General features: G+C 39.1%; 1 protein-coding gene across 1 annotated transcript in view; it reads left to right on the forward strand.

The window, feature by feature from the left end:
* Positions 1-17,817, forward strand: part of dnah6 (dynein, axonemal, heavy chain 6) — a 402,938-nt gene that overhangs the window by 358,541 nt on the left and 26,580 nt on the right. Inside the window, exons 68-72 of the mRNA XM_063047640.1 lie at positions 4,042-4,188; positions 10,012-10,150; positions 10,680-10,799; positions 13,740-13,861; positions 16,541-16,670. Coding sequence (XP_062903710.1) covers positions 4,042-4,188; positions 10,012-10,150; positions 10,680-10,799; positions 13,740-13,861; positions 16,541-16,670 — 658 coding nt within the window. The remainder of the gene's footprint in view (positions 1-4,041; positions 4,189-10,011; positions 10,151-10,679; positions 10,800-13,739; positions 13,862-16,540; positions 16,671-17,817) is intronic.

Here is a 17,817-nt window from a genome sequence, read left to right on the forward strand (position 1 = left end):
CTTGGGGATGTGCTTATTGGTGGGGAGGGCTTTACCTGTGATGGACTGGACTGCATCAACTAATTTTGTTGGATTTTCCATTTAAGGACATTGGTGTTTCCATTGCAGGTGTGATGCAACCAGTCAATATACACTCCATCATGCATCTATAGAAGTTTGTTAACGTTTTAGATGAGATGCCAAATCTTCACATGCTTCTAAGAAAGTAGAGCTGCTGCCATGCTTTATTTATAATGGCACTTATGTGCTAAACCCAAGACATATTCTCTGAAATGATAACCCCAAGGAATTTAAAGTTAATGATCCTTTCTACCTCTGATCCCCTGATGAGGACTGGCTCATGGATCTCTGATTTCCTCCTCTTGTAGTCAATAATCACTTAGGGCTGGAGGCTCAGAATGTACGATTATGACGAGCCTATCTCGAAGGAGGTTTCGTAGATATTATATCCTATCTTGAGTGCTTTGAGGCTTAGGTTTTACAAAGCAGACATCACTGAGTGATGTGAAATTCTGCATGATGATATGCACTAGGCTTGGACTGCTCTCACTGTGGAGATCAAAGTCACTGTCCACCCTTTTTGTCTTGTCACAGATATTGCCTTGCCTGCTGAGTTTTTCTATGTTTTTTCTGTTTTTCTTCACTGTCAACTTCTTGGCTGCTCATGGGAGGATCACTGTGAGGGTCATGTTTTTTGACTTCTCCAGTGCGTTCAACACCATCCGCCCTGCTCTGCTGGGGGAGTAGCTGATAGCGATGCAGGTGGATGCTTCCCTGGTATCATGGATTCTTGATTACCTGACTGGCAGACCACAGTCCGTGTGCTTGCAACACTGTGTGTCTGACAGAGTGATCAGCAGCACTGGGGCTCCACAGGGAACTGTCTTGTCTCCCTTTCTCTTCACCATTTACACCTTGGACTTCAACTACTGCACAGAGTCTTGTCATCATCAGAAGTTTTCGGATGACTCTGCCACAGTTGGATGCATCAGCAAGGGAGATGAGGTTGAGTACAGGGCTACGGTAGGAAACTTTGTCACATGGGGTGAGCAGAATTATCTGCAGGTTAATCTGAAAAAGATTAAGGAGCTGATGGTGGACCTGAGGAGAGCTAAGGTACCGGTGACCCCTGTTTCCATCCAGAGGGTCAGTGTGGACATGGTGCAGGATTACAAATACCTGGGGATATGAGTTGACAATAAACTGGACTGGTCTAAGAACACTGAGGCTGTCTACAAGAAAGGTCAGAGCTGTCTCTATTTCCTGAGGAGACTGAGGTCCTTTAACATCTGCCAGACGATGCTGAGGATGTTCTATGAGGCTGTGGTGGCCAGTGCGATCATGTTTGCTGTTGTGTGCTGGGGCAGCAGGCTGAGGGTAGCAGACACCAACAGAATCAACAAACTCATTCGTGAGGCCAGTGATGTTGTGGGGATGGAACTGGACTCTCTCATGGTGGTGTCTGAAAAGAGGATGCTGTCTAAGTTGCATGCCATCTTGGTCAATGTCTCCCATCCACTACATAATGTACTGGGTGGGCACAGGAGTACATTCAGCCAGAGATGCAGCACAGAGCGTCATAGGAAGTCATTCCTGCCTGTGGTCATCAAACTTTACAACTCCTCCCTTAGAGGGTCAGACACCCTGAGCCGATAGGCTGGTCCTGGACTTATTTCATAATTTACTGGCATAATTTACATATTACTATTTAACTATTTATTACTATTTTTCTATTACTACTTATTATTTCCATGACTATTACTATTTACTATTTACTAATAGTAGTATTACTACTACTATTTATTATTTATGGTGCAACTGTGACGAAAACCAATTTCCCCCGGGATCAATAAAGTATGACTATGACTACTAGCTGCAGTCAATCTCTGATACACATCTCAGTTTGCTGCTTCATACAGTATAATGATATTAAGTGTATCCATTCTAGAGTCCAAAACCTTGTGGTATTAGCTATCTATAAATACCTTCACTTTAGAAAAATTATACTATCACAATCTACAATTAAATATTAATTTACTTAGTTGATTCAGTCTCTTTTCTGAAGGGGTTTAGCTGTCAGTCACTATTTTGAGCACTGGGTAGTTTGGTTATGTGACTGGTGGGAGAGCTATCATGGACCAACTGGCCTAAAGGACTCCTTTGTCACGAGGAAAATACAAGAAATTTGAGTTTTTGAGATAAGGCATTGCAGGAACATGCCAGCAGTGTGATTTTTTTTATCCACAGTCCAGGGTGCACTAAATGCGTCAAGTACTTTACTGAAATTCAGAATTCCTTCATGGATGAAATGGGCTTTGGCTCGCAACTGGCCAAAGAGTTATTGATCATTATAAGAATATTCTCACAGTCGTATGCAAATTTCCTAAGGATTTCTGCAGCCTTCAGGAGTCCACTGTGGCAGATATATTCAGTGGGTAGTATTGCCCAAAGAGAGACAAGGGCTACCATTAACATTGTGGCTGACTCCCCAGTTCATGTCCCCTTCCCATGGTACATCACTTCATTAAGAACCACAGCAATACCAGGACAAATACTGTACATGGCTTATTGCCTGCTCAGAATGAGATTCTGTTGTTTATTTCACCTGGGAACATGATACAGTTAACATCAATAAGAATGGAAAATTTGTAGTTATCACCCTGTATGCCCCATACCCTCAGCACAGAAGGGTGCAGTCTCTGTCCACAGAAAACCCAGTTGCAGATGAGCTGCTAAAGAGTCAGGAGTCTCAAAGGGAGGAGAGAGGACCAGCAGAAGAAAGAGGATGAAGATGCATGCAAGCAGATGGTACAGCTACTTAATAACATAATAGATTCCCAATAATATCAGGAGCTAGATCCTACAGCTCAGCACAGGATGGAGGGTGGGGAATTAATATTAGGCTGAGCTGGTTGGGATTCCATAATCAGAATGTTGCAAATCCTGCAATTGAATGGGAAAGAACTATCAGAAAGTGGTTGGTGGAGATGAGGAACAAATAAAGGAGTCATGGAGAAAGTGATCTCTACAGAAGATATGGTGAGGATATATTTGGTGGTGGAAACCTATTGAATGGGTGGAAGTTATGGAGAGTAACCATTGAGTTAGGTGGTTGGGTTTGAAGATGACAACATGGAATATCTTGTCCCAACACTGTCTGGAAAGAGAAGGCTGACAGAAGAAATGTGAGAATCAGAGGTAACATTGTTAAGTGACACACACAAAATGCTGGTGGAATGCAGCAGGCCAGGCAGCATCTATAGGAAGAAGTACAGTTGACGTTTCGGGCCAAGACCCTTCGTCAGGACGAACTGAAAGAAGAGATAGTAAGAGATTTGAAAGTGGGTGGGGTAGGGGGAGATCCAGCTTATCTACCACTTGAAGGGAATTACGAATCTGAACTCCATTGGCTCTCTTTTTATCAAATTCCCTTAGAGCTAGTATTTACAGAGCTATGTACGAGTAGCATGTGTGCTTCTACCTTCCTCACCACCGCAGCCCCAAACTCCTCTATTGCAACCATCATTCGCCTTGCTGTTATTTGTCTGCCATGGTGAACGTACATTGAAGGGATATATCTGTTCAGTGGGTGTTAGCAGCAAACCACGACTTTACTGTAGCCAATATCACAATCTTTTTTAGAGAGATGCAGTGTTTAGCACTCCAAAAGTGAATACCATTTTCAAGAAAAATACATTGTAAAACAAAATCTCAAGGAAAATAGGCAAGTGGCATAATTGTAATATGTAGCTAGCTATTTTTGAGGAAAAAAATTGGGTCATTATTCTAGTTTTACCTTTGACTGTTTTCTGCTTGAGTTAAAGAATCATCAACATGTGTTTTAAGCTGTGCCTCACTGACAAGAAAAACCTCTCTTGTAATATTAATTAATTTTAATATATTAAAATTATTTATTAGTTTCTTAGTTTATTCAGTTTAAAGCTTAACTTTCAGCAGGTTCTAATGATTTTGGGATAGTTAACTAACAAATTGGTGGCTAAGTTAAAGAGGGTGAGTAACTTAAATTGCTGGATTCTTCAGGTCACCAATGAACCACCAAAAGGACTTCGTGCGAACATCCGGCGAGCTTTCACAGAGATTACTTCTACTTTCTTTGAGGAGCATGTATTGGGAAGAAAGTGGAGGAGACTTATTGTCGGTATTTGTTTCTTCCATGCTGTGATTCAGGTAAGTCCAGTTTAATTGATTGCCAGCTTATACTTGCCTTCAGGGAAGAAATATGTTAATATGCTGTTGGGTATATGGGCCTCAACCTGCATTTTATTTGTTCTACACTTGTGAAATCATATGGAAGCTGCAAGGTGAATTCCAGCTGGATAAGCTGCTGACCATGGCATCTCTCTTCTTGTATAAAGCATCATAGCTGATTCATTTCTGCAAGAGTTCCAGTGGACGTCATGCATTTGCACAACATTTCAAGCACAGCAACATGCGCCCAAGCAGATGCCTCTCCTAAAGTACAGTGAGGAAGTACATATAGTGAATCAATACTCTGAAGGGCAGTGCTAATGCAGTGAAAGGCAGTATATGGGTAATTTCAAGCAATCAAAGCTGTATTATTAAATAACCTTTGTATCAAATACACTTGTTGATTATGGCTGATTGCATATTAAATTTAAATATTAAAAAAATCCAAGATATAGTTGTGGGCATGTGACTCTTTTACACTTGTACCTCTCCATTGATCCCCAAGTACTTACCCCTGCCAAATCTGGGCTTCACCCCTTGAACTCATTACTACAGATCTGAAAGAAATTGCAATGGACAAAGCAGTGTCAGGTGGTTTTAAAAGGTGACATCAGACACTGTACTCACACATTATGATCTACATTGTCCAGTAAAGCTTGCCTGTGATGCCTTGCCTTATAGTACAGGTGCAGTTATGTAACATGTTATGAGTGAAGAAAGTGAACAGCCCATAACCTTTGCATCACATTCCCTTATCATTGCAGAGAAAAAATATGCACAGATTGACATACAGGTCTTGGATCTGGTTTGGGGCGTAAAATGTTTCAACTAGCACTTGCATAAGAGAGATTTTACCCTCATCATCAACCACTAATGTCCATTTTCAATCCACAGAAGAGTGTTCCACTAACAGCAGCAGCATGAATGCAGAGATAGGCTGTTTCTTGGAGGATACAATTACAAGATGAATTCAAGAGGATGGCTAATCATGGAAAAGGAAGTACCTTAAAAACTTACAAAAGGTGGCACTTCTGTTCACATATTCTCCCTAATGCAAATCCTAAGTCTCCCTATTACAGAAGAGATAATCCAAAGGGAAACCAGAAAAGACCCCACATTGTCTCAGGTTGACATGGCAGCACAAAATAGCTGGAATGTGCAGTAGAAACTCTAGTTCACCCATTTTTACTAGTGATGGGATGAACTTGCCCTTGACAGAGGTTGCCTTATGTGGGGATTGAGAGTTGTTGTACCACCTGAGCTAAGAGCTGAAGTGTTGGAGGAGCTACATGCCAGTCATCTAGGCATGGTCAAAATGAAAGTGTTACCTTGAAGCTTTGTCTGGTGCCCTGGAATAGATCAGCAGATCAAACAGCTCATCATGCACTCTTCAGGATGCCAACACGTCCAGAAGATGTCAAGAGAAGCACCACTCCATCCCTGGGAATGACCTGCATTACCCTGGCAGAGGATTCATGTGATTTTTTCCAGATCATTCATGTGCACAAAATTTCTTGGGAGTAGTGGATGCAGTTACAAAGCGGCCAGATGTATTCCCAATAGTCTCCACTATAGTCTCACACATTGTTGATGTGTTGAGATGCCTTTTCTCAAGGGCTGGTGTTCCTGAACACTTAGTCAGTGTCAATGAATTGCAGTTTGTTGTGGAACAGTTTCAGTCATTCCTGAAAGTGAATGGAATAAGACATAAGAGGGGTGATTGATAAGTTTGTGGCCTAAAGTAGAAGGAGTCAATTTTAGAAAACTTAGCACATTTATTTTTCAACATAGTCCCCTCCTACATGTACACACTTAGTCCAGCGGTCGTGGAGTATACGGATCCCTTCTTTGCAGAAGTGGTCCACAGGGGTGATTGATAAGTTCGTGGTCTGAGATAGAAGGAGATGAGTTATTAACTTCAAACTTTCTGCATTATCACTCAAAGAGTTGAACTGCACGTGCATGTAACAAGAGCGTCTTGGACCTCCAGGTGGTCCACAGCAGGGGTGATTGATAAGGTTGTGGCCTTGGGTAGAAGGAGAAGAAACTGTAGAAAGTTTGAAGTTAGTAACTCATCTCCTTCTACCTTAGGCCACGAACTTTAAATGGGGAGTAACACTAGATATAATTAGTTGGAGAAATTGGAGTACCAATGGTTATTCTGCTGAATATCACTGATTCTAACTAAACCCCTGCTGTGGACCACTTTCTGGAGGTACAAGATGCCGACTTCTACAAAGAAGGGATCTGTATGCTCCACAACTGCTGGACTAAGTGTGTAAATGTAAGAAAAATAAATGTGCTAGGTTTTCTAAAATTGACTCCTTCTACCTTAGGCCACAAACTCATCAATCACCCCTTGTATTACATCTGCACTATACCACCCAGCTACAAATGGCTTGATGAATAGTTTTGTCCAGAATCTAAAGAATGCACTGCGAGCATTGTCAGCAGGACACACCACAGTAACACTGAATCTGAAGCTCACCAATTTCCTCCTTGTATTTTGCAATGCAGTGCACTTGTAACACCTGTGTAGCACCACTCTTATCGTGTTTGACTAGTCACACTCTTTTGGGAAGATCAAATTACACTACGTGCTAATGGGCTATCAGAAGGTTCTAGGTATTCAAAGGAAGCAGTGGATAGGAACCACACACTTCTGGAGATAAGGTTTTTTTTATCAGAATAAAATATTTACATGAGCAAGAACAATTCAAAATTCAAACATTCCGTTTAGGTTCCAAATTTTAAATATCAACAAAAGCCAAGTTTCTGTTTAGTTAGAATCAATGATATCCACAAGAATAACCATTGTTACTCCAATTTCTTTAACTAATTATATCTAGTATTATTCCCCATTTAAAAGTTTACAGACTAAACTTTCCTTTTTATTTATACCAAGTTAGTTAGAAAACCAAATATAATTCCTGTTCTTAAGTATTATAGTTAACTTCAGTTTCAGTTCCAGGCAATATATCTGCAAGTTTAAATTCAAATTCAAAAGTTATATATACACGGTTTAACTCCTTTCACGACAATTCTCCAACATCACAATTCTTAAACAAAGAAAATCTCATTCAGTTACTTATTTTACTGGTCAAAGAACACTGAGGCTGTCTACAAGAAGGGTCAGAGCCGTCTCTATTTCCTGAGGAGACTGAGGTCCTTTAACATCTGCCAGACGATGCTGAGGATGTTCTACGAGTCTGTGGTGGCCAGTGCTATCATGTTTGCTGTTGTGTGCTGGGACAGCGGGCTGAGGGTGGCAGACACCAACAGAATCAACAAACTCATTCGTAAGGCCAGTGATGTTGTGGGGATGGAACTGGGCTCTCTCACGGTGGTGTCTGAAAAGAGGATGCTGTCTAAGTTGCATGCCATCTTGGTCAATGTCTCCCATCCACTACATAATGTACTGGGTGGGCACAGGAGTACATTCAGCCAAAGACTCATTCCACCGAGATGCAGCACAGAGCATCACAGGAAGACATTCCTGCCTGTGGCCATCAAACTTTACAACTCCTCCCTTGGAGGGTCAGACACCCTGAGCCAATGGGCTGGTCCTAGATTTATTTCATAATTTACTGGCATAATTTACATACTACTATTTAACTATTTATGGTTCTATTACTATTTATTATTTATGGTGCAACTGTAACGAAAACCAATTTCCCCCGGGATCAATAAAGTATGACTATGACTATAAAGTCTTTGCAAAAATAATCAGTTCTTGCAGAGAACGAAATTCAAATTCTTCAAATGAAAATAAACTTATACATTGAACCATATTAAATCCTCTGCGTTATTACACATTTCATTCCTGCGCTGGTTCTTCATCTTGGGTGGCTTGCCATCTTGTTTCTTGGATCCGTTGGAATGAAATAGTTTATCATCCACAGTAAGTCAATTCACAAACTTGTACCAAAACTTGACCAAGTGTCTTGGTATGATTTTGTAGAACTAATTCCTGAATGCACGGTCGGGATTTTGGACACCTGTCTCTGCTGATATTGTCTCATTAATGCTGATGCATGTTATAGCTGTAGCTTCAATAAATCTTTTATTGCTGTTGTCTTTCCTCCAGGGGTTTCACCCTGAGGGTGTCAAGTTAGTAGGGTAAAGATACTCACTACTAATTCCACTCTTAACAGTTCATGTCTTCAGCTTCTAATTGTTGCTACGTTTCTCTCCTTGTCTGTCCTGTGTCCAGCCCTACCCTGCCCTTGCATAGCATTTTTTTTTCAGATTCTTTTTTTAATTGGTAAACCTTGTTTACATTGCTCTGCAGGTTGAACTTTCTAACATTACAACTTTGGGTTTAATTAACCGGGGTTAGGCACTACAACCAAAAACTCACCAGACAAGGGTCGTCCCTTGTGCTGACACTTGGATCTCCTTAAACCCAATCTCAGAGAAGTATGCAGGACAAACAGATGAGACGATTTAAGGCTCCTTAGAAAGGAAATTCCATGTTTTCTTCCTGGACAATGCACTACAGAGAAGATCAAAAGTGGTTACTTGGCAAGATTAAGGACAAAACTGGATCACTCTTCTACAAAGTGGAGATTGTGTCTGATGTAATTTGGAGATGACACATTGATCAATTGAGGAAAGCAGAGTAACATGTTGCAGAAGAAGGGTGTCCAGAGCTGTCAAAACCACTTCTTGAAGAACTAGAGTCTACTCTCACAACCACTATGCAGAAGGCCCCAGAACCTGAGATTGTTTCACAGCAACAACTCTCACCTGCCAATCAGAATGACCCCCCCCCCTTGTCAGGAAAGACATTATTGCACAAGAGTAAGAAATCCTCCACAGTGTTTAAATCTTACGGCCTGAATCACGAGTTACAAGTCAAAATACATGAATGGTATACATCATCATGCCACCACATCACATGTGTGCTAAAAGTAAAAACAAAACTAAGACTCTCATTCCCAACTCCATGTTTTCTTTCAATTAGTTTTATGTTTTGGAGTTACAAAACAAACAATGGCCACAACTGTACCATAGATTTGTTTAAATTTAAAATTAAGATGCAATCAATCACAATAAATACAGAAAAATTTGGCATTGAAGTTATTTAATAATAAAGCCTCAGTTGTTTGCAGTTACCCAAATACCCTGCTTAGCACTGCCCTGAAGAGTACTGCTTTAATATAGCACTCTTAGCCCTTCAGTCCAAGAAGTAACAGGTGCATATCCATTGTGCTTTAGAAGAGAAATCTGCTTGACTGTATGTTGCTGTACTTTAAACCTGGAGCAAACATTTCCCTCCACTGGAATTCATGCAGAAACTAATCCCCTTCAGCATGATGTTAAGAAGCTGTTTGTCAGACAACTGGTAGCCAAGTACAGCAAGTGTTCCAGACATTTAGTGTTGATATGTACTTACCCTGGATGGTACAGTAAGTGTTGCCAGTACCAACTTTATGTGCTGAGAGGTAACCTGCATCCAGCAGGCCCTTTCTGCATCTCCTGTTGGATGTAAAGTAAGTTGCAGTGTTTCCCTCTCCAGGAGGGGGAAAGCTATGCAGCCAGACTCAAGGTGGGGGTCATAGCAGCTTGCTATGTCCAGGTGCTCCATTTTCTCTGGCACCTAGATAAACTTGTTCTCTCTCCTTCTCAGTTCTGATGAAAGATCTTTGACCTGAAGTGTTTCTGTTTCTACAGATGCTGCCTGGCCTGCTGAATATTTCCAGCATTTTCTGCTTTTATTTAAATTTTCATCATCTGTAGTTTGTTTTAGACTTTCATTATTAGATAGACTACCTGACATGAAAGTCTGATGTATTGTAGGAAAGGAAGAAATTTGGTCCATTGGGTTGGAACATCTGTTATGAGTTCAGCGATAGTGACCGTGAATGTGCTCTCCTCAATTTAAACCTCTATTGTCAAGGAGGAAGAGTACCATGGGATGCTGTTGTTTATATTACTGGTAAGCCATTGAACGTTTCTGTTATCATTCTAATTTCATCAATAGTTTATGAATATGAGATTAAGTATTTTCATTCATATAGAGTTTGTCAATTGTCTTCTGTGATAGATAAACAAACAAAAAATTGTTTAAAAATATCTAGTAACAAATATGGAGGGAGAAATCAATTATTGTTGCATTACAAAGTAGCCCATCATCAGAGCTTGTTTAAGGTTCTGATGAGAAGGCTTCAACTTGATGTTAATTCTGTTTCACACTTCAGAGATGCCTCTTGACCTTAATGTTTTCCAGATTTTCTGTTTTTATTTTAGATTTCCAACATCTGTTCCAGTATGCTATTTTGATTTAGAATTTTACATTAATTTGCATGACCACATGAATTATACAATAAGATGTGTTTTTTTTGCATCCAGAATATTCATGCATGGTAGAAGATAATTGATCTTCTACCATGAGGAGTTATTTTGTTTTTTAATTTGCATGAAAGTTCTAACATCGAATGTCTAATTGCTTTAATTCCCCTATTTAGGTGAGATCACTTATGGAGGTCGAGTTACAGATGCTTGGGACCAACGCTGCCTGCGTACCATCTTAAAGCGATTCTTCTCACCCAATATTTTAGTAGCTGACTATAAGTATTCATTATCAGGTAAGTGAACATTTAGAACTAATAATGTATCTATAGAAATTATAATAACTTTTTGTTATTATTTATTTTATTTTACTTCAGATTAAATTATTTTGACTTGTTGGCTGATTAGTGTGGTGATGGATACCAATCATGTCAGCCACAGGACATCTTTGCAAGAGTTCTTCAGGGTAATGTCCTATGGCTGTCTATCATCAGCTGCCTCATTAATTACTTCAATTGAAAGGTCAGAAGTAGGAATATTCGCTGATGATTCCACAATGCTCAGCACAGTTTATGAATCCTCTGATAATGAAGCAACCACAACCAGTTGCAGCATAACTTGGACAATCTCCAAGCTTAAGTTGGCTTGTATCAAGTAATATTGATGCCAACTGTCATGAAATGGCAATATCCAAAAACAGAAAATCTAGCCTTTGATATTCAATAACATTACCGACACCAAATTTCCATTATCAATATCTTGGAGGGGTTACCATTGACTAGAAATTTAACTGGGTTTAACTAGCTCTCCAAAGCCTGTCCACTATCTACAAGGCTCAAGTCAGGAGTGGAATGCTCTCCACTTGCCTGAATGACTTCATCTTTAACAACACTCAAGAAGCTTGACACGATGCAGGACATAGCAGCCGCTTGGTAGGCACCCCATCTGAAACCTTTCACTCACTCAGCCACCGACACACAGTGGCAGCTGTTTGTTGCATTTATAGAATACACTGTAGTAACTAATAACACTTCCTAGTCAGCATCTGCCAAACACACAACCTCTAGTGCCTAGAAGGACACAGGGCAGCATTTGCATGGGAATACAATCAGCTGGAAATGCCCTTCAAGCCACACACTATCCTGACTTGGAAATATATCATTTTTCCTTTATTGTCACTGGATTAACATTCTAGAATTCCCTTCCTGCAGTAATTTGACTATTGCAATTCAGAAAGGCAGCTTACCACCACCTTCTCAAGGATGATTAGGAATGGGCAATTGAAATGTAGATTCAATCTGCAATGTCTATGTCCCTTAAGTGAATAAAAAATTGTTTTGTTACCAACTTGATCATAGTTGTGCATTTTTGATATCATAAATATGTTAATTTTAAAACTGAACTGTTTCTCTTTAGATTTCAACAGTGGTAGTGCATAAGAAAATAACTGAATGCTGAATTCACATTATAATTGTTCCTCTTAAACATTTTCCTTCAATATAATGGAGCATAAATTCTGATCCTGTGGATCTAGCAGCAGGAATGTAGTGAAAGAACCCAGAATTCAGCATGATCTATTATCAAAGCTGAACAACTGGGTCTAAAGAAGGGGAAAAACCATTCTTCAAAAGGAATCCAACATTCATTTTGGACCCCAAAAACCCTTGAAATCTACAGAAAATTGATTATGGTTTAACAGATCGCTAAGAAATATAAAATGATTCTTTCTTCACTTTGTTATGTGTAGCAAACCAGCATCAATCTTCTTTTTTATTTCTAGCCACGTTGCAGTGTGCATGTGTGGCATCTAATAGATTTTCCAGGATTTCATTTGAATGCTTTACAAAACAGTACAAGTCTCTTCCCTTGTGACTAATAAAGTGCAATAACATCTTTACTTTCATGAGACCTAATTTATTTGTTGACTAATTTCTTGCATAATCAGCATGCTTTAAAAAGTTACCTGCCTGGAAATCCAATTGCTCTGACAGGGTCACCCACTCCAATGTGTATTTGAACTGTTTTGCTTGGTGTCTCTTGGCACATATCTATGTGTCACCATATTACGCCAAGCATTCAGTATTCAAAATCACAGTATCACAGAACATAGACCCTAGAAATTTGCAGCACATTACAGGCCCTTCAGCCCACAATGTTGTGCTGACTATGTAACCTACTCTAGAGATGCCTAGAATTTCCCTGCCGCATAGTCCTCTATTTTTCTAAGCAGTTCTGGCACTTAGCAATTTAGCAATGTGTCATTTAGCAGTTCTGGCACTACAGTATATCACAGTACTTTTCAACCCTAAGAAGCTTGAAAATAATCAGCAATACAAACATACTCCTTTATTTAATAAAATATCCTTGTATGCTGAAGGATAGTATTCTTCCCGCACCTTACTTCCACAGAGGCAATTACCTTCAGAGAAGTTACATCTTAAACATTGTAACAACAGAGAATGCATTTGGTCACTAATCTTACCTCATAGAGACCTCATATAGCTATGGTTGTTGACAATAACTTTTACATTTAGCACAAATATCATACTAGTTAAACATGGTGGATTTCCTTTTCTAAAGGATATTACTAAAGATGGTGGGTTTTTATGACAGTCCATAGTACATAATAACAATACAAGTCATCAGGTGAAAGGAGTGGACTGAACATCTTTTTCAAAATATTCTGTTGCCTGGTGAATGTAGAAACTGTGACAGAATAAAGGTTATTATGTATTTTATGAAGTCTAAGTGAGTTTTCATAGCTTACAAGGCCATAATTACTTAATAATTGTTTGACCACTTTTCCATATAGTCTGTGATTCTTCAGTTATTTCAAAACATGAGGGATATTGAAACTGTTTTGCTTGCCTTTTTACATTCTTGTTCATAATAATTAACTTCCTATCCAAATTTCATGAAATGTTCTTATTATTTTTTTCATTTCACATTAAAAACTTAATTATAGATTGTGTCATCTTGATTATGCCACTTGATTATACTGGAGGTTTTGAATTTAAGGTGAAAATAGGAGAAATCCAGATCAGATTTTATCTATATCTTTGTAGGCACATATCACTGCTGTGCAAACTCCTGAATAGTGTTTACATTGCTTCATCATTGAAGAAATTCTGAAGCATCTCAGTATTTTACTGGTATACAATGACAATCTTAGTTACTTGTAGCTGTAGAACTATCTATTTTGACAGAATACAATTCTTCAAATTTCTGTCTTTCAGGAATTTACTACAGTCCTGATGTAGACAGCTTGCTGGCACTAAAAGAGTACATTGAAGGCCTTCCCTTTATTGATGACCCAGAAATATTTGGAATGCATGAAAATGCTAATTTAGCTTTCCAGGTTAGTATCAAATAAAACAATAAGACCATAAGACATAGGAGCAGAATTAGGCCATTTGGCCCATCGTGTCTGCTTCACCATTCGGTCATGGCTGGTTTATATTCTATCTCAACCCCATTCTCCTGCCTACTCCCTGTAATTTTTGACACACTTACTAATCAAGAACCCATCAACCTCCGTTTTAGATATACCCAATGACTTGTCTTCCACAACCATCTGTGGCAATGAATTCCACAGATTCACTAGCCTCTGGCTAAGGGAATTCCTCATCTCTGTTCTAAAGAGATGTCCTTCCATTCTGAGGCCATACCATCTAGTCCTAGACTCTCCCACTATAGGAAATGTCCTCTCCATGTCCACTCTATCTATGTCTTTCAATATTCAATAGATTTCAATGAGATGCCCCCCTCATTGTTCGAAATTCCAGTGAGTAAAGACCCAGAACCATCAAATACTCCTCATATGTTAACCCTTTCATATGCAGTATCATTCTCATGAACCTCTTCTGAATCCTCTTCAATACAAGCACATCTTTTAAGTAAGCAGCTCAAAACTGCTCACAGTACTCCACATGTGGTCTGACCAATGCCTTATAAAACAAAGCATTACATTCTAGCTTTTATATTCTAGTCTTCTCTAAATTAATGCTAATATTTTATTTGTCTAACTTACTACTGACTCAAATAGTAAGTTAGCCTTTACAATATCTTGTACTAGGACTACCTTTGCACCTTTGATATTTGAATCTTCTCCCCATTTAGAAAATAGTCTATGCCTTTATTCCTTCTACCAAAGTGCATAGCCATACATTTTCAGACATTGTATTCCATCTGCCACTTCTTTGCCCATTTCCTAATCTGTCCAAGTCCTTCTGCAGACTCCCTGCTTACTCAACACTTCCTGTCCCTCCATTTATGCTTCTACCAGCCACAAACTTGGCCACAATCCATCAATTCCATCATCCAGATCCTTAACATATAACATAGCGGACCCAACACCCACCACCGTGGAATGCCACTAGTCACTGCCAGCCAACCAGAAAAGGCCCCCTTTATTCCCACTTTTTGCCTTCTGCTAGTTAGCCAAACTTCTATGCAATGAAATAATCTCAGTATTATTTCATAATGTAAAATGAATATGCAATGATAAAAGGACTGCACCAGTCAAAGTAACGTGCTGATACCCATTCATAAGGTAGTTATTCTATCCACTATTGCATAGTGTCACTTTAATTGGGAGCCATCAAGAACATAAATACAGAAAGGTGCCGGGAAAGGGTAGTCACATCATGAAGGACCCCACTCACCCTGCTCATGGACTGCTTATCCCACTTCCATCAGGGAAGAGGCTATGTAGCATCCACACCAGGAGCACCAGGCTCAAAAACAGTTACTTTTCCCAAGTAGTGAGGCTGATCAGTACCTTTATCCACTAACCCCACACCCTCCTGATACTTCCTACCACCACTACTTTATCACTTCCTGTCAGAGTTGCCTTATGTATAGACATTCCTATGCCTATATATCTATGTATGTAATCCATCTTACAGATATATGTTTATTGTTATTTTTTGTGTTGCATCGGATCCACAGTAGCAATTATTTTATTCTCCTTTACACATGTATACTGGAGATGACATTAGACAATCTTGAATGACTATAGTCCTTCTGGTGGTGGTATAACATGGTATGATGTGAGGCTTTAATGCATGAGGTGAAACAGAATACACTATATTTGTAGAAATGTGTGTAAAATATATAAAGTTTTGATATATTTTCTAAGGATTCATAATTATAAGTGATAGTCTTCAGTCAATGAATTGGTAACAGGTGGTGTTAAAATGAAGAATGATTACAAAACCTGTGACAGACAATAGTTTGCTCGAAAATGGACTATACTAGGATAAGTAGCTTTTGAACATCAAGCAATTTCTGGTGAAAAAGAAATATAATACACAAATAAAGAAAAATATGAAAATGAAAAGTCAAATATTATTTAAATTGGATTAGGTTATTTAGTTCTGATGTATCGTCTGAGTCTACTGGTACCATGTAACCCAGTACTACCTGTCGCATGGTCGGGTGGGTTGGTGACTAAACTGGCTCCCCTACCAGGCTTGCCTGGTAAGGGTGGCTAGACACCCTGCAGGATGAAAAACAAGACCTTTCAAAGGGTGGATGGACCCTCTTGTAAGGTCAACGACCATCTAGCAAACACATGCTGTGAAGTGCGGAAAGGACATCCCTTGCATTGAAGCTTGGTCTGGCCATTCACTGCAACAGAATTTCTCCCAGCCGTCTTGGACCCCACCATGCCACTGGATCCAGGAGGAGATGTCGAGAGGGTGGGTCTGGACCTGTGCAACCCCCTACTCACCTAAAATCCATTCACGCAAATGCTGTTCCTTTCTGAGGAGTGGGGTAGCTGACTGAAAGGAACCATTATCATCCTATGGGATGGATAGCGAGAGAGATGGTAGCACTGGAATAAATACTAAATAATTGTATAGTAGAATTTTTAATTGTTTAAATTTACTATCTTCAAATAAATTGTGTTATTGATTTTTTTCTGTGAAACAATTCATTAAAGTTATGTTAAGCTTTCTTTTCTAGAACTTAAAGCAGTTTTGAGTGGAAGTGTTCAAAAATTATTTTAATGTCTGTTCACCACTTATTCCAGCGCAAGGAAACCAACAAGATGATACTGACAGTTCTTGAAGTACAGCCCAATGTCATTGCACGTGGAGCTGGCAAAAGCAGTGATGAAGTTGTCAATGAATTAGCAGATTCTATTCTCTCAAAACTTCCAGGTAAACTCATTTAATATTTTATATCCCAGCTAACCTGTTAGCTATTCGAAACAGGCTGTTCACTCCACAATACTAATGCCACCTGTTGTACAAATCTGCTGTAATCCTATTTACCTGTTTATTGGTTCAAGGGTAACATATCAGCAAGGATGGAAGACTAGCAGAACATAAAATTGAGAGTAGGTCTGAATGGGTCATTTTTAGATTGGTAGATAATTAACAGTAGACGTCACCGGTATCAGTCATTGGCATTTAATCACTCACAATCCTTATTACTGACTAAAAAGAAAACATAGTGTAATGTATTTAAGAACAGTGATAATACAAAGCCAGTGGGAAACCGAGCTGTGAGGAGGATTCGTGAGCCTTTAACATTATATAGGAAGATTAAAATTATGTGTGGGCAGAAGTGTCAGGTAATGTATATCATAGGAAAATGTGACATTAAGCATTTCGGTGTGAATAAAAGAATAACAGAATATTTTTTGTTTAAAAAGTGAGAAGCTAGAAAACAGTGGTGTAATAATGGATTTAGATGTACTCTTTTGTGAAATGCCAAATGTAATGTAGATCTACCAGAATAATCTGAGGTACAGTAAGCAATTAAGAGGCAAATTGACCAAAATGATGAGATTGGCTACAAAATAAAGTTTTATTGAGACTGTACATTGCCTTTGTGAGAGTGTGTTTGGACTACTATACGCAGATTTGGTGGATGGACCCAAATAAGAATAAATTCAAGATAAAAACAGAAAATTCTTGAAATATTAGGCAGGTTAAGCAGCATCTAAAGAGGGAAAGAAAGGTAACATCTCAGATAAACAGAGCTTTCAAAAGAGCCAGTAAAAATTAGAGATCAAACAGATTTTAAATAGCAGAGGAAAAGACAGGTGTGGAGGTGGTGTAGGAAGAACAAAGGGATTGTCCTGCATTAGGTAGAGACCAACAATGAATGCATAACACAAGTGACCGTAGTGGTATCAGGAGAGAGGTTAGTGGAGACTTGTTCATCAGAATTAGATTTATTTACACTGACATTGGTCATGAGATTTGTTGTTAGTGGTAACAAATAACAAATTATCATACAATAAAAGGGGAAGAAACTGTTCCTAAAATGTTGAGTGTTTAACCTGAAGGAGATAAGTGC

The sequence above is a fragment of the Mobula hypostoma genome, chromosome 5 (genome assembly GCF_963921235.1).
Source record: "Mobula hypostoma chromosome 5, sMobHyp1.1, whole genome shotgun sequence".
Taxonomy (NCBI): domain Eukaryota; kingdom Metazoa; phylum Chordata; class Chondrichthyes; order Myliobatiformes; family Myliobatidae; genus Mobula; species Mobula hypostoma.